This window comes from Strix uralensis, chromosome 23 (genome assembly GCF_047716275.1).
Source record: "Strix uralensis isolate ZFMK-TIS-50842 chromosome 23, bStrUra1, whole genome shotgun sequence".
Lineage (NCBI taxonomy): Eukaryota > Metazoa > Chordata > Aves > Strigiformes > Strigidae > Strix > Strix uralensis.
This window is the reverse complement of record NC_133994.1, coordinates 8585623-8607859: the sequence shown is the minus strand read 5'-3', so window position 1 is coordinate 8607859 and position 22237 is coordinate 8585623. Positions and strand designations below refer to the sequence as shown.

Here is a 22237-nt window from a genome sequence, read left to right as displayed (position 1 = left end):
GCGTGTGTGTGTGTGTGTGTGTGTCCCCAACTCCACCTTCCTGGCCCCAGGCCCCCTCGTCCCCTGCCCGCCATCCCCCTCCTGCCCCGGGGTTTTGGGGGGACACCTCCTCTGCCTTGCTTGCTCCTCGGCGGGGAGCAAACGGGTCCCCAGGGTCCCCCAGGGTCTTTTGGGGCGAGGGGAAGCCTCGCCGTGGGGCAACCGGTGTTGCCGTGGGGCAGCCAGGGCTGGCAAAGGCCACCGGTCCCCGTAGGTCCCACAGGTCACCGCAGCCGAGTATCACGGTGACATAGGAGGGGACAGCGGAAGCCTGTCACCCACAGCTCCTCTCAACGTGATTTTTGGCCAAATTGGTAAAATTTGGTGGAAAATGGTGTTTTCTCAGCAATACCTGTGTCAGTGTCACCTGTGGTGTCCCCTGTCCCTTGTCCCTGTTGGGATGGGGCAGTGCTGGTGGGGCCAGAAAGCTGGGGATGGACGGAGGGACAGAGGGATGGAGGGACAAAGGGATGGAGGGATGGACAGACAGAGGGACGGAGGGACAACAGGATGGATGGAGGGGCAGAGGATGGACAGATGGAGGGGCAGAAGGACGGAAGGACAAGTGGATGGATGGAAGGGTTAAGGGACGGGGTGGGACATGGGTGGACGGGTGGAGGGACAGAAGAACGGACAGAGGGCTGGGTGGGCAAACGGGTGGCGGCCGGCTGGACAGACAGACGGACGGACGGATGACTGGAGGGGCCGGGACACGGGGTGGAGGTGCCGCGGGGCCGAGGGTGGAGCTGGAGCCGCCGGCCGGAGCTCCGGGGATCGCCCCTCCGCCGCGGCCCCTTTAAGCGCCCCAGCGTCAAACGGCAGCGCGGCCCCTTTAAGCGCCCCCCCCGCGGGCGGGCGGTGGTACGCGCCGGCGGGGCCGCGCCGCGCGGGGGACAATGGGGCGGGGGCGGCACCACCGGGGCTGCGGGGGGGGGGGGGGCAGGAAGTGCCGCCAGGCCCCGCCTCCTCCTCCTCCTCCTCCTCCTCCTCCTCCTCCTCCTCCTCCTCCTCCTCCTCCTCGTTCACCCCCCGCCCGTCGCGGCGGGGCGCGCTGTGAGGCGGCGGCGGCGGGATCGCTCCTCCCCTCCCCGGGCACCGGCACTGGGAACCGGGTAGCGGCACCGGCACCGGCTGGGTGAGGGCAGCGGGCACCCGGCAGTTGGGGGAGGCCTCGAACCGGGGCTTTGGCGGGAGCCGGTCTCGAACCCGCAGCTTGGCGGGGCGCGGAGCTGGGGGGCGGTCTCGAACCCCGCTCCTGACGGGAGCAGGAGGGGCAGTCTCGAACCCGGGTCCCCCCGTTGCAGCCTCACTGCCGGTCCCCCCCTCGTTCAGCCTCACCCCGGCCCCCCCTTGCAGCCCCACCGCCGCCGCTCCCCCGGGCGCCCCCGTCGCAGCCTCACCCCCGGGCTCCCTCGTATCATCTTCACCCCCAGTCCCCCCCATCGCAGCCCCCCGCGGGTCCCCCACACCAGATTCACCCCTAGTGCCCCCCGACATTGCAGCCCTATTGTAGCCCCCCCGGGCTCCCCCATATCACCTTCACCCCCAATCCCCCCCCACCCATTGCAACCTCTCCACCGCCCCACCTGACCCCCAGTTCCCCCCATATTCCCCCAGCCCCCTCATTAGCAGCCTCACACCCAGGCCCCCCATTCCCCAGACCCCCCCCTTTACCGTCTGCCCCCCCCCAGCCTCTCCCCCAGCCCCGAGCCATGGCTTGCAGCCTGAAGGACGAGCTGCTCTGCTCCATCTGCCTGAGCATCTACCAGGACCCGGTGAGCTTCGGCTGCGAGCACTACTTCTGCCGCCGGTGCATCACCGAGCACTGGGTGCGCCAGGAGCCCCAGGGCACCCGCGACTGCCCCGAGTGTCGCCGAACCTTCGCCGAACCCACCCTGGCCCCCAGCCTCAAGCTGGCCAACATCGTGGAGCGTTACAGCGCCTTCCCCTTGGACGCCATCCTGGGTGCCCAACGCAGCCCCTTCCCCTGCAAGGACCACGAGAAGGTCAAGCTCTTCTGCCTCACCGACCGCGCCGTCGTCTGCTTCTTCTGCGACGAGCCCGCCGTGCACGAGCAGCACCAGGTCACCAACGTGGACGATGCGTTCGAGGAGCTGCAGGTGGGTCCGTCCATCCCTCTTTCCATTCCTCCCTGACCACGGAGCGTCATCCCTCCAGCAGCCCCTGCCCTGAGCTGCTCCTCTGAGCTCCGTCTGTCCGTCCCCACCTTGCCTCACCCACCGCAGGGGGGAGTCCCCATCCCTGGAGGGGTTGAAGAGTCGGGTTGACCCAGCGCTGAGGGATCTGGTGGAGTTGGGAACGGTCAGGGTGAGGTTCATAGTTGGACTGGAGGAGCTTCAAGGGCTTTTCCAACTGAGATGATTCTGGGATTCTGTGTGTTGGCTCTTGTCCGTCTGTCCCTGCACCCCTTCAGTCAGTCCTGTGGTTTCCTCCCATCCCTCTGTCCGTCCATCAACCCACAGGCACTTCTGTGGCTGCCCCCACGGGATCCCCCCTTTCTCCATCCGCACTGGGGGTCCTTGGGGACCCCCAAACCAGCCAGCCATGCATCCGCTGAGCTGCCCCCCCCAAGCCATTACCTGCCCCCCTGCTCTGCCCTGGATGGGACCCCCATGCCAGCAAGGACCGACCATGCCCCTGCCACCCCCTTCCCCACGACCCCCATACCCCATCAGCTGAGTTTTGGCAGGAAAGCTGCCTGCCAGGATCCCTTTTTTCCCCCAAAATCCCCTATTTTATGGTGGGTTTTTTTTTCAGCGGGAGCTGAAGGAGCAGCTCCAGGGGCTGCAGGAGAGTGAGCGCGGCCACACCGAAGCCCTGCACCTCCTCAAACGGCAGCTGGCCGAGACCAAGGTACGAGAGGGGACGTGGCTGTGCCCCCTGATAGCACCCCAGCCCCGAGCCCCACCGACCTGATTTGGGGACCCGCAAAGACCCCAAACCCCACAGTTTCATGGATCTGCCCCATTTTTTCCTTGCCTGGTACCCCAAAACACACCAGCAGGTTGACGAAGCCGCCCATCAGGCTGCTCATCCCTTTTATTTCCTTCAGGGCTGCTTTTCTTTATCTTTTTCATTAATTTTTTTATTTTATATTTATCTCCTTCTCCTTGCTCAGGTGTTCAGCTTTCAGCGAGGTTCAATTTTCTCTCCATCCCCACCAGCGATAGGGGTTTTCTAGGTCTCCTATAGAGACGTGGGGTCAAATATCCATCCTTGGATGCTTGGAGCATCCGGAATCATTTGGGTTAACGGGGCTGTAGGGGTTTATTTTGGGAATTATGGATTCATGGAGGGGTCAGGGCAGGTTTTGGGGCATCCTGACACCCACCTGCACCCCAAAAGTCTTCAGCCAAGAGCCTGCGGGTGACTATCGGGGAGGCTTTTGAGCGGTTGCACCGGCTGCTGCGGGAGCGGCAGAAGGCGATGCTGGAGGAGCTGGAGGCGGACACGGCGCGGACGCTGACCGACATCGAGCAGAAGATCCAACGCTACAGCCAGCAGCTCCGCAAGGTGCAGGAGGGCAGCCAGATCCTCCAGGAGCGCTTGGCCGAAGCCGACAAACACGTCTTTTTAGCCGGCGTCGCGTCCCTTTCCGAGAGGTGGGTGACACCAGGGTGACACCGGGGTCTTCCACGTCATCCCCTCCTCTTCATCATCTCCCCTTCGCAGGCTGAAGGGGAAGATCCACGAGACCAACCTGACCTACGAGGACTTTCCCACCTCGAAATACATGGGGCCGCTGCAGTACACCATCTGGAAATCCCTTTTCCAGGATATCCATCCCGGTGAGGGGTGCGGGGATGGGCTGGCGGGGAGTTCCGGGTGAGGTACAGGGACATCACCGGTGAGGGACAGGGATGGAGACATCACCAGTGAGGGGTGGGGGCGCACCGGTGAGGGATGGGGACGCACTGGTGACCTCCACACCACCGTGGTTTGCAAACCGGCGGGGCAGAGCCCCCCCACGCTGGGTCTGGGGGCTGCGTTGACGCTTGTCCCCCCTCTCCTTGTCCCCATGTGCCGCAGTGCCGGCAGCCCTGACGCTGGACCCCGGCACGGCTCACCACCGCCTCATCCTCTCCGACGACTGCACCATCGTGGCTTACGGCAACCTACACCCCCAACCGCTGCAGGACTCCCCCAAACGCTTCGACGTGGAGGTCTCGGTCTTGGGTTCGGAGGCTTTCGGTGGCGGGGTCCACTACTGGGAGGTGGTGGTCTCCGAGAAGACCCAGTGGATGATCGGTTTGGCCCACGAAGCCGTCACCCGTAAAGGCAGCATCCAAATTCAACCCAGCCGAGGTTTTTATTGCATCGTCATGCACGACGGTAACCAGTACAGCGCCTGCACCGAGCCCTGGACCCGGCTCAATGTCAAGAGCAAGTTGGAGAAGGTGGGGGTCTTCCTGGACTACGACAAGGGGCTTCTCATCTTCTACAACGCCGACGACATGTCCTGGCTCTACACCTTTCGGGAGAGGTTTCCCGGCAAGCTCTGCTCTTATTTTAGTCCCGGGCAGAGTCACGCCAACGGGAAGAACGTCCAACCCCTCCGCATCAACACCGTTCGCATCTAACGGAGGGGGGGGGTGATGTGTGTGTGCCCCCCCCTCGGGTGTTTTCCCGCTGTTTGGTGGAGGTTTGGGCTGATCCTGCCCCCGGTGCTGGGCAGAATCCGGCCGTTTTCCCCTCCTTGTGCTGTGCTGCCAGGAGGGTCCCAGCGCTGGGTGGTGGGGGGGGGGTGTGGGGGGTGCGGGGGGGGGTCCGGGCTGCTGCAATAAACGGATTTAGAGAGAAGGGGCTGGGTGGTGGAGAGCCCTGGGGCGGGGGGGGCGATGCTGGGGTGGCCGTACGGCACCGGGGTGCAGCGTGGCGAGACGTATGGAGTGCGTCGGGCGGTGCGACGCCGTAGGTGCTGCGCCACGTCACCTATACGGCCGTGCTGTGCCGTATGTACAGCGCCGTGCACCGTGCTGTGCCACGCTATACTGCGCCATGCCGTACCGGGGTACGGCAGGGGGACAGGCAGCGGTCCATACAGGGGTTGTCTACGTATAGGAGCAGTTCCCGTATAGGGGATGCTGCCTCCAGGGAGGGGCTGGGCTGCGGAAGGTGTATGTATATAGGGGTGACACTGTGCTCTAGGGCCCTGCACGTGTGTCGGGCTGTATAGGGGCTGCGCTCTATAGGGGGCATGATGTGTAGGGGGTGGGCTGTGTAGGGGCTGCGCTCTATAGGGGGGATGATGTGTACGGGGTGGACTGTATAGGGGCTGCGCTCTATAGGGGGGATGATGTGTAGGGGGTGGACTGTATAGGGGCTGCGCTCTATAGGGGGGATGATGTGTAGGGGGTGGACTGTATAGGGGCTGCGCTCTATAGGGGGGATGATGTGTAGGGGGTGGACTGTATAGGGGCTGCGCTCTATAGGGGGGATGATGTGTAGGGGGTGGGCTGTGTAGGGGCTGCGCTCTATGGGGAGGACAATGTGTAGGGGGTGGGCTGTATAGGGGCTGCGCTCTATAGGGGGGATGATGTGTAGGGGGTGGACTGTATAGGGGCTGCGCTCTATAGGGGGGATGATGTGTAGGGGGTGGACTGTATAGGGGCTGTGCTCTATAGGGGGGATGATGTGTAGGGGGTGGGCTGTGTAGGGGCTGCGCTCTATAGGGGGGATGATGTGTAGGGGGTGGGCTGTATAGGGGCTGTGGTATATATAGGGGTGTGCTATACAGGACATGGGATACAGAGCGGTGGGCTGTCCAGGGGGAGGGTTATAGATGGGGGGGGCTATACGAGGCTGTGATCTATAGGGGCTGTGATTGATGTGTAGGGGGGGTCCCGCCCTCCCCGCGGTTCCCCTCCCGCCAGCCAGGGGGCACTGTTGTACCCTCCCGCCCGGCGGGGTCCGCGCATGCGCGCTGGGAGGGGCGGTGCGCGCGCGGGCGCGGACTGCGCCGACGGCACGTCCGCGCATGCGCCGAGCGGGCGGGGCGCCGCCGCCGCCATCTTGCCTCGGGCACGGCCCCGCCGGTACCGGGAATCGCGAAGGGGGGTGGGAAGGCGTTGAGGGGACCCGGTAGCTGGGAAGGGGAGGATGAAGGGGCACTGAGGGGCGGCGGCACCCAAAGGACGGCGGGGGTGTGTGGGGCTTGGGCGTGTTGTTGTGGCGTCGGTGAAGGAGCGTTATGGGGTAGCTGAAGGGGCTGGGGCACGGGGGAGTGTTACGGGGAGGAGCCTGTGGGGCTCAGGATGCCTGGGGGGGTGTGTGGGGGGGCACCTGTGGGGCTCAGGATGCCTGGGGGTGGGGGGGGTGGGGGGGCAACTGTGGGGCTCAGGATGCCTGGGGAGTGTGTGGGGGGGCACCTGTGGGGCTCAGGGTGCCTGAGGGGGGGTGTGTGGGGTGCCTGTGGGTCTCAGGATGCCTGGGGGGGTGTTGGGGGGGGCACCTGTGGGGCTCAGGATGCCTGGGGGGTGGGGGGGGGGGCGCCTGAGGGGCTCAGGATGCTTGGGGGGGGGGGGTGTGGGGGGCACCTGTGGGGCTCAGGATGCCTGGGGGGGGTGTGGGGAGGGGCACCTGTGGGGCTCAGGATGCCTGGGGGTGTGGGGGAGGGCGCCTGAGGGGCTCAGGATGCTTGGGGGGGGGGGGTGTGGGGGGCACCTGTGGGGCTCAGGATGCCTGGGGGGGGTAGGGGGGGCACCTGTGGGGCTCAGGATGCCTGGGGAGTGTGTGGGGGGGCACCTGTGGGGCTCAGGGTGCCTGGGGTGTGTTGGGGGGGGCACCTGTGGGGCTCAGGATGCCTGGGGGTGTGGGGGGGGGGCGCCTGAGGGGCTCAGGATGCCTGGGGGGAGTGTGGGGGCGCCCTGTGGGTCTCAAGACGCCAGGAGGCGGCCCTGTGTGACCCTTGGTTGGTGGGGTGGGAGGGGGCGATGAGATCCGGGGGGGCGCCGTGGGGCAGGGTTAGAGCTCCAGGCCCAAGGGAGCTGTGGGCCCAGGGGTAGACATGGGGGGCTGTCCGTGGGGCTGGGGGCAGTCAGGAGGGGCAGTGGGGCTGGCAGAAGAGGGGGTGGCCCTGGGGTGACACCACCACCCCCCCACCCCCCCCCCCAGCCATGGAGCCGAGCGCGGGGGGGCGGAAGGAGAGGCCGAAGCCCCGGGAGCCGGCAGCTCGCCTGGAGAAGGCCAAGCAGAAATCAGCCCAGCAGGAGCTGAAGCAGCGGCAGAGGGCGGAGGTGAGCGACCCCGGGGGTTGGGGGGGGGAAGGACGACGGCAACGCTGGGGCCAAACCTGCCCCCATCGCCTCTCTCTGTCCCCTCCCCGCAGATCTACGCCCTCAACCGAGTGATGACAGAGCTGGAGCAGCAGCAGTTTGACTCCTTCTGCAAGCAGATGCAGGGCTCCGGCGAGTGAGGCGGCACGCACAGACACCCCCAGCCCCCCCGCCATCTGCCGCCCATCTCCTTTTCTAACCCTTTTGTTATTTATTATCGAATAACCACTTTTTTTTTTTTTTTTTTTTAAATAAAATCTGTGGTGGTTCCACATTTCTCCGGCTCCTGGTCCCTCAACGGCGCCGGCAGCTCCGGGCCAGTGCCGGGTGGGAATGACGCGGGGGTGGCCGGATCGGGGCCGGCTGCCAGAGCAGCTGCGGCCGCTGGTCACCGCTCCGGCCCTCCTCCCGCCGAGCCAGAGCTCGGCCCTGCCAAGGGACAGGGTCCTGCCCTCCCAGTGCCTGGATTCGGCCACACAGAGGGGGGAAAATGGCGGGGGCCGCGTCCAGCTCTTGCAGCTGCTCGCGCCGCAGGAACCTCCCCGGGGACCCCGAGTGTTTCTCTCCGCCACTCGGCGCGAGGTTTGACCTTCGCTTCCTTCCTCCACCCACACGCCCTCCTCTTTCCAGCCGCCACCGTCCGGCATCCTCCGGCTTTCCAGAGAGTTCAGATCACCAGTTTCAAATCTCGCTTTCCCCTTCCGCCTCCCTCCCGTGCCCCAGGGAGCAAACACCGAGAGGGGAGGAAAATAAAACGTGTTAGAGAGATTATTTCCCTACAGCGACGGGTGAAATAATAAATACCAAAACGCTGCTGGTGCGTCAGGTTTCAAAATCCCTCTGGAGATTTGATCGGCGGCTTTCTTCCCCCAGGGAGGGGGCGTCCTCGTTTTTGGGGGTGTAAACCTCCCCCTCGTAATAAATTAACACTGTACAGTGGGAGCAATCCCTAAATTTCACGTTTCTCCGCACAGGGAAGGGTTTGGGGGGTCTCTGGAGCGGGGCTGTTCTTGTAACAGGGGATGGAGCTTTGCTCACGCCCTCCCCACAAGTGGGGTGCGGGGAGGGAATTTTGAGGCTCCCCTGAAGCGGAGCCTTTCCTACCACTCAATTATTTCCCTTTTCTTTTCTAAACAGGTTCCCACCGCGGGTCGGATTCGGTGAGAAGAGCGAAGGGAGATCCCCGTGGAGGAGGCGGCACCCGAGAGCGAGGAGGAGGAGGAAGAGGAAGGCTTTACTAGGCGTTAGGCAAAGACGGGTTTAGGCTTTGCAGCTCCAGACAGCGAAGGGGAAGATGATGTAGGATGTCGACCAGGCGAGGCAATAGACGGAAGCCACCGCCGTCGGTGAGAAGAGGACGGCCACCACCCCTACGGATTGGGAAAAGCCTTTGGGATCTGCTCCTTCCTCCTCCGCCGCCAGCTCGCCCCCCCCTTGATTTTGTCCCCGTCTTTACCTCCGGCGTAAACCAATTTCTTCCAGAGCTGGGACTCCAGCACCTTGTCGTGGGGGTAGAAACCCCGATCGACCATGAAGAGGATCATGACGACGGCGGTGACACGCAGCAGGGTGACGTTACCCCCCGTCAGCAGGAAGGTGCCCGCCAGCAGCGAGGAGGCGTAGGGACAGGGCAGCCCCCGGTAGGTGAAGGGGATCCCTGCTGGGTGCCAGATATTCAGCCGGGGAGGGGGAAATCACCCCAAAAAACCCACCCCGATGCCCCCCCTAAAAGCCCGGCTTACCGCTGGAGAAGAAGCAGAGGCGAGCGAATACGGCCATCACGTAGGCGATGGCCAGTAGCCCATCCAGGACACCCTGCGGCTGCAGCAGCAGAGCCGTGGCCAGCCCGAAGGTGGTGAAATCGGCGAAATCATCCAGTTTGGCACCTGCGGGCAGCGAGCGGGCAGCTGCCAGACGGGTCGGGGAAGGAGGGAGAGCCGGGCGGCGGGTTGCCGGAGCGGCGGGACGGACTCACCCAGCGCCGAGCAGGCGTCGAGCTGTCGGGCGACGGCTCCGTCGGCCAAATCGAGCAGAAATCCCACCAGCAGCAGCCAGCACGAGTGGTGGTATTGCCTGGGGGGGGGGGTGTGGAGAGGGCAAAACGGGGGTGACCCCCTGTGACAACCCCCCCAGTTTCACCCCAGTTTCTCCTTTTTCCCCACCTATTGAGGCTGCAGAGGATGGAGGAGAGCCCTGCCACCAGATTGGCCACGGAGAGCCCGTTGGCGGCGTTTTTCCGGATGAACTCCAGCGTCCGACCGCGGCCCGCCCGCTCGCTCAGGAACAGCTTCTTCGTGGACTGGAAAACACCTGCAACGCGCCGAGGCGGCCGGTGAAGGGCAGAACCACGGCCCCTTTCCAACCGGGGAGTTGTTTAAACCCTCCCCGAGGTAGCAGGTCGGTGCTGGGGAGGGGGGGACAAAACCCCGCAGCCCCCCCCCCCCTCCTCCAGCGCTGGGAAGGGGCTGGAGATTTTGGGGCGCGCTGCCGACAGTGGGAGCCTGGCTGGCTGTTCCCCTCCTCAAACCGAAGCCCCCAAAAGCCTTTTTAGCAAGCGGCGAAGTTTGTTGGGTTTATTTTATTTTTTTTTTTTGCGAGCCCTGCATCTTATCTACCCGCTGGAGGCGAAAATAAAACCAAATAAACGAATAAAAGAAGCACAAAACCAAAAAAATAAGAAAAATAAATCCAAACCCAAGCTTAGACTAAAAGCCAACCCCGGTTTTAAGCTCTATTGATCTTATATACCTATAGGGCTAAGCTTTAGAGAAAGAGTTTAAGGGTCATGTCCTACTAGTGGGCTTTGCACCCTGCCTTTGCCGTGGTCCCAAAGCCAGACAAGCTGGTGAGATCCTTCATCTGAAAGAAAACAGCACGTCAGAGCAAAACAAAAGCCACCCCCTCCCCTCGCCTCCCCCCTTTACCCGCTCCCGGCTGAGCCCGGGCCAACTCATCACCGTCCCGGTGCCGCAACGCCACCAAAAACTGCTCCCGAGGTGTAAAAAGAGAAAACCACGAAACCAAACAAAAACCAAACGTCGGTTGCAAGGGATGAAAATATATTCCTGGTTTGGGGAATCTTGATGGGGTCAGCGGCTCCGTGTGCCGGCGGTGACCTTTGGACACCGCGCCCCGAGCCGCCGGTGCGGGCTGAGCCGGGCGCCTGGGGATGGAAAATCCCCCTCGATCTGGTGTGGTCACTGCGCCGCCTCGGATTTTACCGGCTCCGGTGGTTTTTGGGGGGCGCTGAGCACGTGCCTGGCGCCGTCCCCCCGGCTTTTTTACCTTGGCTGGGGCTAAGCCAGTTGGGTTTGGGGTCTCCAAAGGCAAAAAGGGGCTAAAGACGGTGATTTTGGGGCTTGCTGTCACCCTCCCCAGCGCCAGGCAGGATCAGGCCCCCGGGGAGGGTTATCAGTGCCGTTGCTACACCAGATCCAGGCACCAGCGAGCATCACAATCCCCAGGCATCGCCCAGACTTTACCATTCTTGACGTTTCTAGCCCTGAAAGCAACGGGGCGGGAGGGACCTCCCCAGCTCCACGCCACTGCCTGTGCATTTTATTACTATTTCTGGGGGAGAAAAATGTGGGTTTGGTTCTCCTGGTTGATCCTGTGTGCGTTACGGAGGGTGTCTTCCCCACCAGGGGGGTCTCACCCCCCCAGGGCTGAGGGAAAAAGGGGGTTCAACTGATTAGGTGCAGAATGAGCCTATTTTGGGGGGGGGGCTGTCTGATGGTTTTTTTACGCTTTTCTGCCCCAATTCACAGGGCGGAGCAAGCGGCACTTACCCGCTGACCCTTAAATTGCCTCTCAAACCCCCCGAACCGGCGATTTTTGCGGGAGGACGCGTCTTGCGAAAGGACCGAGCGGCATCGGGGCGTCGAGCTGGCACTTACCGACCGGCGGTGACACCATCCACATGGCTGCGGTGACGGCGACGGGGACACCCTGGTGAGGGGAAACTGAGGCAGGGGCAGTTGAGCGGGCGCTGGCCCGGCGCAGCGGCGACGCCGCGTTATATAAGGAAAAGCTTGGCCGGCTGAGTCACCGTGCCGGGGGTGGGTCCGGCCAGAGGACACGGGGGTTTTCGGAGGCGGTTGGCACCACCGGCGAGGGAGGAGCTGCCCCGGGGGGGGCCAGGGGGCCATGCCAGGCTCGCAGCACCCGTGCCAGGCTCATACCACCCGTGCCAGCCCCAAAGGCCCCGTGCCAGGCTCGCAGCACCCGGGCCAGGTGTGGACCACCCGTGCCACGCTCGCAGCACCTTTGCCGGGCTTGTAGCACCCGTAGCAGGCTTGCACCACCCCTGCCAGGCTCGCAGCACCCATCCCACGCTCGCAGCACCCATCCCACGCTTGCAGCACCCGTGCCAGGCTTGCGGCACCTGTGCCAGGCTTGTAGTAACCACATCTGGCTCACAGCACCCATGCCAGGCTTGTAGCACCCATACCAGTCCCACAGCACCCATACCATGGTGGTAGCACCCATGCCAGTCCCACAGCACCCATGCCAGTCTCACAGCACCCTTACCATGCTGATAGCACCCATGCCAGCCTCACAGCACCCATATCAGTCCCACAGCACCCATACCAGTCTTGCAGCACCCACACCATGCCCACAGCACCCACACCAGTCTTGCAGCACCCACGGCAGCACATATACCATGCTGGTAGCACCCATACCAATCCCACAGCACCCACACCAGTCCCGCAGCACCCATGCCAGTCTCGCAGCACCTGCGCCATGCCCACAGCACCCATACCAGTCCCATAGCACCCATGCCAGGCTCATAGCACCTGCGCCAGTCTTGCAGTACCCATGCCATGCTCACAGCACCCACACCAGTCCCACAGCACCCATGCCAGCCCCCAGCACCCAGCTGCTGCCGCGGGGCATTTGCGCCTGACCCCAGGCCATTTCACCACCAGTTCACGCCGCCGGCGCCCACGGGGGTCATGGCTGGTGCCGATAAGAAACCGCCGGCTCAGCCGGGTGCTGCCGGGTTAGGTCACCCCTGTCACCCCTCCCTGGGGCCCTCAGCAGACGGCACCCACTTGTGCAAGGGTGTCACGAGTTGGGGCGGCCTCAGCCCCCCTCCCTCCTTGAGCAAAGGACCCGTGATAGTGGCGGGGCCGCAGCATGCCGGGGCGGCACTGGCGGACGATGGCGGCGGTGCCGGGCCACCGCGGGGAGAGCAAAGGTCCCGCGGGACACGGTGACAAGGGGCCAATAAAACTTATACAGCCCCGGTGCCCCGCGGCAGGAATTTTCCACCCGGATCTCCGGGGGAATCGGGGGGTGCTTGTAGCACCCATCCCTGCGGGGTGCTTGGGTGGGGTGGGGGGACCTGGGGTGCCCCAGTTGGGGGGTCCCAGGGGTGCTGGCCGTGACGGGGTCACCGGTGAAAGGGCTCTTTGTTCGCCGGTCACGCGCTGGTGGCGGCGGTTGCGAAGCGACGGCCGGGCTGGGAGGGCAGGAGGCGGTGGGAGAGCCACAGCCATGGCCAGCCCTGGCCCTGGGGCGCCTGGAGGGGGCCATCCCTGGGGCCTCGGGGCGCCTCGGGGGGGGCCCATCCCCGTGGTGATAGGGTGTCACTGGGTGCCCGCCCCTTGTGTCCTCAGGGCACCTCAGGGGGCCCATCCCTGTGGCATCAAGGTGTCTTGGGGTACCTGTTGCTTTGGCATCATGGTGCCCATCCCCGTGGCTTCAGGGCACCTCGGGGTGCTTGTCCCCGTGGCACCTGGGTGTCACTGGGTGCCCGTCCCTGCGGTATCTGGCCACCTATGGGTGCCCCTCCCCATGGCATCACGGCTCCTCAGGGCAAACCGTCACTGGGTGCCCATCCCCGCGGTATCTGGGCACCTGTGGGTGCTCCGCGCACCCGCTTGGTCAGTGCCATCTGCCACCCCTGCGCGTGCCCCCACCCCAGCACAGGGACACGTCTGGTTGCCAGCACTCTGGGTTTATTTGCCCGATGCCGGGCCGGGAGGTCGCTGTCGCCGCTGTCGCCGCGCTCAGTTCTGGCTCATGGTCTGGAAGGGAGAAGCTGCTCAGGGCACCCCAGCAGCACCCTGGTACCCCAGCACCCCAACACCCTGGCACCATGGCACCCCATTGCTCAGCACCCTGGTGCCCCAGCACCCTAGTACCCCAGTACCCCAGCACCCCACACCCTGGCACTCCATTGCTCAGCACCCTAACACCCTGGTACCCCAGCACCCCAACACCCTGGCACCATGGCACGCCATTGCTCAGCACCCCAGCACCCTGGTACCATGGCCCCCCACCACCCTGAGCACCCTGACACCTTGACACCCTGGCACCCTTGTCCCCTGGTGCCCCAGCACCCTGACATCCTGGCACCCCAGCACCCCGTGCCCCCTGTCCCCCACCTCAGCGATCCAGTCCTCGAAGGCGGAGACGCGGGTGAAGACCGTCGGCTTCTTGGGCGCGTTGCAGCCCAGCCCCGAGACGAAGCTGGCGATGCCGTGCACCTCCCAGTGCCCGTCAGCCGCCTGGCAGTTCAGGGGACCCCCCGAGTCGCCCTGGGGTACAGGATGGAGCGGAGGGGGGGGTCAGCGCCGGCGTGGGGGTCCTGGTGTGTGTCCCCCCCCTCAAGGCCTGGCGTGGCACTCACGTTGCAGCCGGCCTTCTCGGCGCCGCCGGCGCAGATCATGGTGCGGCGGATGGCCAGGGCGCCCCACCAGTCGGGCTGGGTGCAGTGCTCGTAGTCCACCACGGGCAGCAGCGCCTGCTGCAGCCGATCGGGCAGCGCCCCCCCCGCTGCCAGCCGGGCGTTAGGGGGGCCGGGGGGGGCTGTGCTGGTTGCCCTGCTGCTGGCCCTGACTGTCCATGGCCATCCGGCCAGCTGGCCACCCATCCACCCACCCATCCACCCACCCATCCATCATCCATCCATCCACCCATCCACCCATCATCCATCCACCCATCCATCCACACATCCATCCATCCATCCACCCATCATCCATCCATCATCCATCCATCATCCATCCACCCATCCATCCATCCATCCATCCATCCATCCATCCATCCATCATCCATCCATCATCCATCCATCCATCCATCCATCATCCATCCATCCACCCATCCACCCATCATCCATCCACCCATCCATCCACACATCCATCCATCCATCCATCCATCATCCATCCATCATCCATCCATCATCCATCCACCCATCCATCCACCCATCATCCATCCATCATCCATCCACCCATCCATCCACCCATCATCCATCCATCCATCCATCCACCCATCCATCATCCATCCATCATCCATCCATCCATCCATCCATCCATCCATCCATCCATCCATCCACCCATCATCCATCTATCATCCATCCATCCATCCATCCATCCATCCATCCATCCATCCATCATCCATCCATCATCCATCCATCATCCATCCATCCATCCATCCACCCATCATCCATCTATCATCCATCCATCCATCCATCATCCATCCATCATCCATCCATCATCCACCCATCCATCCATCCATCCATCCATCCATCCACCCATCATCCATCTATCATCCATCCACCCATCCATCATCCATCCATCCACCCATCATCCATCCACCCATCATCCACCCATCATCCATCCATCCATCCATCATCCATCCATCCAATCCATCCACCCATCATCCATCTACCCATCCATCCATCATCCATCCATCCTCCATCCATCCATCCATCCCTCCCTCATCCATCCATCCCATATCCACCCATCCATCCATCATCCATCCATCCCTCCATCCCTCATCCATCCATCCACCCATCCATCCATCATCCATCCATCCATCCATCCCTCCCTCCCTCCCTCCCTCCCTCCCTTCATCGCCGCATCCTTCAAGCCCTCCAGTCCTTCATCATTCCCTCCTTCACCTCATCCATCCTTTCTCCATCCTTCCATTCCCCCATCTACCCCCATCCACCCCCTCATCCCTCTCCCCATCTCCCCAACCATCCCTCCATCCCTCCATCCATTCAACTATCCCTCCCTCTCCCTCCCTCCCTTCCTCCAACCATCCCTCCATCTCCCCACCATCTCCCCATCCACCTCCCCATCCATCTCCCCACCATCTCCCACCCTCCACCCAACCATTCCTCCATCTCCCAACCATCTCCCCCTCCCTCCGTCCCTCCCCGTGTCCCCCCCAGACGCACTGGCCAGCCGCCCCCAGCCGCTCAGGTAACAGGGGTACCCATTGGGCAGGATGGTGCCCGCCGGCGGCAGCCGCCCCGTCTGCACCTGGGTGTTGAGCACCGCCGGGCGCTGCAGCTTCAGCAGGGCGATGTCATTGCTGCCACCACGCAGGGACACGTGTCACAGGGTGGGGGAGGCCTCTTGGGGACAGTGTCCCCAACGCCCCCCACCCCGCCCAGGGACCGTGCTCACCCGCAGGCAACACAGGAGCTTCGCCATTTGGGGTGGACGAAGATGTCGGCGGGGTCCACGGGGATGCGCTGCTCGGGGCCCTCCCCAGCACCCATGTCGTACTCGCCCAGCACCACCTCGTAGGTGCGCGAGGAGCTGCCCGGGGAACGGGGACGTCAGGGGACACTGCGCCCGCTGGCACCCCGGGGTGCTGCAGCCTTCCTGCACCCCTCCCTGCACCCAGCACCCTGCACGCCCTCCATGCACCCAGAATCCCCTCCCTGCACCCATCCTGCACAGTATATCACCCCTGCACCCCATCCCGGCACCCAGCATCGTCTCCATGCACCCAGCACCCCATCCCTGCCTCCATCTTGCACAATATATCTCCCAGCACCCCATCCATGCACCCTGCACTCTGTACCCCCTCCATGCACCCAGCACCCCCTCCCTGTACCCTACACCACCTCTGGGCACTCATATTGCACCCAGCACCCCCTTCGTGCACCATGCACCCATCCTGCACAGTATATCACCCCTGCACCCCTCCCTGCACCCAGCATCCTCTCCATGCACCCAGCACCCCATCCCTGCACCCATCTTGCACCCAGCACCCCTTCCATGCACCCTGCACCCCCTCCATACACCCAGCACCCCACTCCTGCACCCTGTACCCTCTCCATGCACACAGCACCCCATCCCTGCACCCATTCTGCACTGTACATCAGCCCTGCACCCCTCTCTGCACCCTCTCCATGCACCCAGCAACCCCTCCATGCACCCTGCACCCCCTCCATGCACCCATCTTGCACCCTGCACCCCTCCCTGCACCCATCCTGCACTCTACATCACCCCTGCACCCACCCTGCACCCAGCACAACCTCCATGCACCCTCTACCCCCTGCACCCCTGTCCGCTCCCTGCACCCATCCCTGCACAATCTCTATGCACCCAGCACCCCACCACACCATTCCCTGCACCCCCTTGCACCCCCTCCTGCACCCCACATCCCCCTGTACCCCCCTGCACCCCTCCTGCACCCACCCCGTCCTCCCTGCACCCTCCATCCTCTCCATGCACCCATCCCTTCACCCTGTACCCCCCACGAACCCCTCCGGCACCCTACACCCATCCTGCACCTTGCACCCCACTCCCTCAGCACCCCACCCGCCCCCCCAGCACCCGCCGTGGGTCTCGGGGGGGGGGTGTCCCTCACGAGATGCAGTGCGCAGCCGTCATCACCCAGTCGGGCGCGATGAGGGAGCCGCCGCAGGTGTGGCGGAAGGTGCCGTCCCGCTCATACTGCAGCGAGATCTGCGGGGACACCAGTGGGTGCCACAGCACCCATGGGTGCCCCCCCCCGCCCCCCCAAATCCCCCTGCCCGCTCACCTGCCAGGGCCAGCTATAGGGTTTGGCATCCTCCCCGTTGACCACCCGTGAGTCTGGCAGCACCGCGGCCCGGCTGCCTGCGGGACAGGGCACCTGTCACCCCCCCCGAGGTTGGGGGCACGGGTGGGGGGGCTCGGGGACACGGGTAGGGGGGGGACACCTTACCACCGGCCACCAGCAGTAAGAGGAGGCTCAGCATCGTGGTCCTGCTCAGTCAGGGCACCCAGGGGTGGCCGCCGGCCTTAAATCCCCCCCGGTATCGAGGGCACCCAAGGGCACCCCTGGGAACGGGCACCCGGTGCCCACCTGGGTGCTGGGGGGGGCGACGGGGTGGGGGGGTTAAACATTAACCTCGGCCTTGGGGGGACGTGGCACCCGGCACCCCGCCAGCCGCCCCCGGCGGAGACCCTATAGAGCCCTGTGCCCCATAGTCCCCATGGCCCCTATAAGCCCCCCTGTGTCCCCTATAGCCCCCCTGCGACTGGTGCCCCCCATAGTCCCTATAACACCCTCTGTACCCCTATAGCCCCCATATCCCCCTGCCCCTGGTGCCCGCCACAGCCCCTATAACCCCCCCTGTACCCCCATAACCCCCATACCCCCCCACCCCTGGTGCCCCCCATAGCCTCTATAACTCCCCCTGTACCCCTATAGCCTCCATACGCCCCTGCACTGGTGCCCCCATAGTCCAAATAATGCCCCGTGTGTCCCTTATAGCCCCCATACGCCCCCCATCACTGGTACCTCCCATAGCCCCTATAACCCCCCCTGTACCCCTATAGCCCCCATACCCCCCCTGCCCCTCGTGCCCCCCACAGTCCCTATAATCCCTGCTGTGTCCCCCATACTGCCCCACGTCCCTGGTGTCCCCATATGGCCTCTATGGCCCCTATACCCCCCATGGACTCAGTGCCTTATATATTCCCCCTCCCGGACCCCATCGCCCCTGTGCCCCCCACAGTCCCTATAACCCCCCCTGTGTCCCCTATAGCCCCCATATCCCCCCTGCCCCTGGTGCCCCCCACAGCCCCTATAACCTCTCCTGTGTCCCCTATAGCCCCCATATCCCCCTGCCCCTGGTGCCCCCCACAGTTCCAATAACCCCCCTGTACCCCTATAGCCCCCATACCCCCTCCGGCACTGGTGCCCCCCATAGTCCAAATCGCGCCCCGTGTGTTCCCTATAGCCCCCATACCCCCCCTGTCACTGGTACCTCCCATAGCCCCTATAACCCCCCTGTGCCCCTATATCCCCCATAACCCCCCCCGCCCCTGGTGCCCCCCACAGTCCCTATCACCCCCCCTGTGTCCCCTATAGCCCCCATAACCCCCCCGCCCCTGGTGCCCCCCACAGCCCCTATAACCCCCCCTGTGTCCCCTATAGCCCCCATAACCCCCCTGTCATTGGTGCCCCCCACAGTCCCTATAACCCCCCTGTGTCCCCTATAGCCCCCATAACCCCCCCGCCCCTGGTGCCCCCCACAGTCCCTATAACCCCCCTGTGTCCCCTATAGCCCCCATACCCCCCTGTCATTGGTGCCCCCCACAGTCCCTATAACCCCCCCTGTACCCCCGCAGCCCCCATACCCCCCCCACCCCTGGTGCCCCCCATAACCCCTATAACCCCCTGTGCCCCTATAGCCCCCATACTGCCCCATGTGCCCGCGGGCTGCAGGGTCCCACGGGGGCACTCGTGTCACCCCCGTGTCTCCGTGGAAGTTCCCAGGGGTGCCCCCCCAGGCACCCCCCCGGTGTCCCCACGCCCCCCCCCGTGTCCCCGTGGGCATGCACAGAGCTACCTCCCGGTGTCCCCGCGTGTCCCTGTGTCCCCAAAGTTCACAGAGGGTCCCTCCTGTGTCCCCCACGGCGTCCCCATACCCCCCCGAGCCCCCGCGGTCATGCACGGAGGTGTCCCCTGTGTCCCCACGCACCACTGTGTCCCCGTGGAAGTACCCAGCGGTGTCCCCTGTCCCCCACGGCATTCTCATGCCCCCCCGTGTCCCCATCAACGTTCCCAGATGTGTCCCCCGGTGTCCCCACGTGCCCCCGTGTCCCCATCAACATTCCCAGAGGTGTCCCCTGGTGTCCCCACGCCCCTCCTTTCCCCATCAAAGTTCCCAGAGGCGTCCTCCGGTGTCCCCACGCCCCCCGTGTCCCCATGCAACTTCACAGAGGTGTCCCCCAGTGTCCCCACGCCCCCCCATGTCCCCCTCAAAGTTCCCAGAGGCGTCCCCCGGTGTCCCCACGCCCCCCCATGTCCCCCTCAAAGTTCCCAGAGGTGCCCCCCGGTGTCCCCACGCCCCCCCGTGTCCCCATCAAAGTTCCCAGAGGTGTCCCCATGTCCCCCGTGTCCCCATGCAACTTCACAGAGGTGCCCCCCGGTGTCCCCACGCCCCCCCGTGTCCCCGTGCCACTTCCCAGAGGTGCCCCCCCGTTCCCCCCCCGGGGGCGCTCTCCCGGGTGGCCCCGCCCCACGCGGGGCGGGGCGGGGCGGGGCGGCCCCGGGGCGGGCGCGGCGCGGAGCGGAGCGGGCCGGGAGCGGAGCGGCGGGGCCGGAGCGGGGCGATGGGGCCGGGGGGAGCGGCGGCGCTGGGCGCCCTCCTGCTGCTGGGAACCCTCCTCGGAGTGAGTGACCCCCCCGTCCCCGGGGCCCCGGGGGTGTCCCGAAAGGAGTTGGGGTCCCCTAGAGGGGTTGGGGTCCCTTAAAGGACTTGGGGTGTCGTGGGTCCCGTCCCCCCCCGTCCCCCCCCTCCGGATTTGGGATCCTTCCGCGGAGTTGGGGTCCTTTGAAGGAGTTGGGGTCCCCTGAAGGAGTTGGGGGGGTTGCGCTGTGCCTGGAGGGAATTGGGGTCCCCCCTTCCCCCCCCCCCCCCCCGCCCCGAGCGGAGCGGAGGTCCCCGGTACCGTGCTCGGGTCGATAAGGGAATCGGGGTTCCCCCCCCCCGGCACCTCCCCGGGTACTGAGGGGGCACAGGGACCCCAGCATCCTGCCCTGTCCCGTCGGGGAATTGGGGTCCCCCCGGGCACCAAGGAGAGGTGGGGTCGCCATCCCCTAAGGGATTGGGGTCCGTCCCCCCCCCGGACCGGCGGAATGTGGGGTCCCTGGCACCCTGCCCCAGTCCCTAAGGGATTGGGGGTGTCCCGTCCCGTCCCCCCCCCGTACCGGGGGCATGTGGGGACCCCAGCCCCCGGCCCTGGCCCCCAAAGGGAATTGGGGGTTCCCCCTCCGGGCATCAGGGAGAGAGGTGGGGTTCCCATCCGCATGCCCTGTCCCGCCTGGGAATTGGGGTCCCCCATGAACCCGGGGTGTGTGGTGTCCCCATGCCTCAAGGGACTGGGGGCCCCCCCCCCCAGGGACCAGGGGCACGCGGGGTCCCCATGCCCCGTCCCCTCAGGGAATTGGGGTCCCCCAGGCTCCGGGGTGAGGGGTCCCCATCATCCCCCAAAGCCACCCATGTGCCCGTGACCCTGGGGGTCGAGCTGTGCCCCCCCGGGACCCCACTGCCCCCCTCGCCCTGGGTGGTGGCCACGTATAGGGGCGCGTCCAGCTTTTGGGGTGCTGCCCCCCCCCCCGCACCCCCCATCCCCCTCTCCTGCCCCGGGCTAAATTTAAAGGGTGACGGGTGGCGCCGGCCACCCTAAAAATAACTCTCCCAAAATTCCCCCCCCCGGGGGGGGGCTGTGTCTGGGGGTGCCCTGGGGCGGGGGGGCCACACCCAGGTGGGGTGCGGGGGAGGGGGGGGGTGACACCTCTGGGTGCCCCCCATGAAGGTGCAGGGTGGGTTTGCGCCGTGGGGCAGGGCACCCCCTATTTGAGGGGGGGGTCCCTAAGCCGGGTAGGGGGGCTGGTGGCGATATGGGGGGGCCCCCCCCGTGGCGGGGGGGGGGCAGGGGGGTGGTTTGGGGCTGGGACGGTGCCCGGGGCTGAGAACAGAGGGGGCCTTGTTGCTCGGGGCCATGCTGGCAGGGCTGCCCCCCCCCTCCTCCGTGGGGCTCTCACCCACGTCCCGGGGGGGGGCTGGTGGGGACGGAGAAGGCTGGGGGGGGGGGGGGGGTCCCCACTTTACACCCTCCCCCCCAAACCCATTCCGCTATGGGACAGGGCGGATTTGGGGACACCCTGATGGGGTAGCACCCCACTATCCCCCCCCCGGGATGCTGAGGAATGTGCCGCCCCCTAAAAAAAATGCAGGGGAGGGTCCACCCACTCCCACGGGGGGGGGTGTGTGTGTCTGGCGGGGTGGGGTGGTGGTGGTGGGGTGCCCCCCCCCGCCCCCCCCGAGGTCTGCGAAGGGTTAATGTTGGGGGGGGGGGGGGGCGAGGGCGCAGCAGGAATGTGCGATAAGATCGTCAGGCCTGGGGGGGAAGGGTGGGGAGTCGGGGGGGAGCCACGCACACGCGTGTGCACTCACACGCACCCGGCCCCCCCCTGCTTGCACCCGCGCTCTTGCACGCTCGTGTGCGCGCTCGCACCAGCTTCGCTCGCGGGGAGAAGGGGGGGGGGGGGGGAGACACACACACACACTCGTGTCCCCCCTTGGGGGACACTTGGGGTCCCCGCAGGGCCCCCCCCAAGGCCCCCCAGCGCACGTGGCCCCGCGCGCTCCCTTCAGCTCTTTCCCATGGCCAAAGATGGCCTGGCCGGGAGGAGGAGGAGGAGGAGGAGGAAGAGCAGGAGGCGGCCGGGCCGCCTGGGTCCCCTCGGCGCCCCTGGGGCGTTCCCGCCCCCCCCCCCCCCCCCCCCGCCCCGAAACCCGGCTCTTTTGGGATAAATTAGGCAATGCCAGCGGGGAGGAATGCAGCGGGGGGGGCACACACATATTTTGGGGCCCCCCCCCCCTCTTAGGAGTGACTTTGACCCCGCAGCTGTTTTCACCCCCAAATCTCCGGGGGCGGGGGGGGGGGGTTTAGGCAGCTGCCTGGACCCCCCTCGGGACCAGCATCCCACCAGCTGCGCTGGCAGCCCCCCCACCCCAAAACCCGGGGGGGTCCCGGCCCCCCTTAAACCCGGGGGTGGCTCAGCACCGCGACGGGGTTCCCTCGGTCCCGGGGGACCCCCAGGGGAGGCAGATGGGGCTTTTTGGGGGGGGGGGGGGGGGAAACACCTTTTAGCCA

At 65.5% G+C, this 22237-nt stretch overlaps 5 protein-coding genes across 11 annotated transcripts in view; 3 read left to right on the top strand and 2 right to left on the bottom strand.

Annotated features, from left to right (window-relative positions):
* The first annotated feature begins 1065 nt into the window (after window positions 1-1065).
* On the top strand, window positions 1066-4781 carry TRIM62 (tripartite motif containing 62). The gene is made up of 6 exons (XM_074893046.1): window positions 1066-1174; window positions 1731-2159; window positions 2818-2913; window positions 3406-3662; window positions 3733-3848; window positions 4090-4781. The coding sequence occupies exons 2-6, from the start codon at window positions 1752-1754 to the stop codon at window positions 4638-4640; spliced, it is 1428 nt and encodes a 475-aa protein (XP_074749147.1). The 5' UTR covers window positions 1066-1174; window positions 1731-1751; the 3' UTR covers window positions 4641-4781.
* Window positions 4782-5980: 1199 nt separating this feature from the next.
* Window positions 5981-7608, top strand: SVBP (small vasohibin binding protein). Of its 2 annotated transcripts, none has more exons than XM_074893052.1 (3): window positions 5981-6095; window positions 7174-7295; window positions 7388-7608. In XM_074893052.1, the coding sequence occupies exons 1-3, from the start codon at window positions 6038-6040 to the stop codon at window positions 7472-7474; spliced, it is 267 nt and encodes an 88-aa protein (XP_074749153.1). In that variant the 5' UTR covers window positions 5981-6037; the 3' UTR covers window positions 7475-7608. The 2 variants fall into 2 exon arrangements, with proteins under 2 accessions (XP_074749153.1, XP_074749154.1); XM_074893053.1 differs by lacking the exon at window positions 5981-6095 and adding an exon at window positions 6125-6203.
* Window positions 7609-8074: 466 nt separating this feature from the next.
* TMEM269 (transmembrane protein 269) lies at window positions 8075-12585 on the bottom strand. Of its 4 annotated transcripts, none has more exons than XM_074893048.1 (7): window positions 11231-12585; window positions 10149-10193; window positions 9497-9644; window positions 9310-9407; window positions 9077-9220; window positions 8791-8994; window positions 8075-8704 (listed from the first exon to the last, which is right to left on the bottom strand). In XM_074893048.1, exons 1-7 carry the CDS (start codon window positions 11253-11255, stop codon window positions 8595-8597), a joined length of 774 nt encoding a protein of 257 aa, XP_074749149.1. In that variant the 5' UTR covers window positions 11256-12585; the 3' UTR covers window positions 8075-8594. The 4 variants fall into 4 exon arrangements, with proteins under 4 accessions (XP_074749149.1, XP_074749150.1, XP_074749151.1 ...); XM_074893049.1 differs by having other exon boundaries at window positions 8791-8991; window positions 11231-12584; XM_074893050.1 differs by lacking the exon at window positions 10149-10193 and having other exon boundaries at window positions 11231-12584.
* Window positions 12586-12713: 128 nt separating this feature from the next.
* CELA3B (chymotrypsin like elastase 3B) lies at window positions 12714-19139 on the bottom strand. The gene is made up of 9 exons (XM_074893047.1): window positions 19054-19139; window positions 17289-17436; window positions 17124-17200; window positions 16950-17047; window positions 15755-15889; window positions 15523-15659; window positions 13972-14117; window positions 13727-13879; window positions 12714-13366 (listed from the first exon to the last, which is right to left on the bottom strand). The coding sequence occupies exons 2-9, from the start codon at window positions 17320-17322 to the stop codon at window positions 13349-13351; spliced, it is 798 nt and encodes a 265-aa protein (XP_074749148.1). The 5' UTR covers window positions 17323-17436; window positions 19054-19139; the 3' UTR covers window positions 12714-13348.
* Window positions 19140-19656: 517 nt separating this feature from the next.
* HSPG2 (heparan sulfate proteoglycan 2) overlaps window positions 19657-22237 on the top strand; it is a 45933-nt gene continuing 43352 nt past the window's right edge. For all 3 annotated transcript variants that reach the window (XM_074892999.1, XM_074893000.1, XM_074892998.1), the window contains exon 1: window positions 19657-19747. In XM_074892999.1, coding sequence (XP_074749100.1) covers window positions 19688-19747 — 60 coding nt within the window. In that variant the 5' untranslated portion in view covers window positions 19657-19687. The remainder of the gene's footprint in view (window positions 19748-22237) is intronic.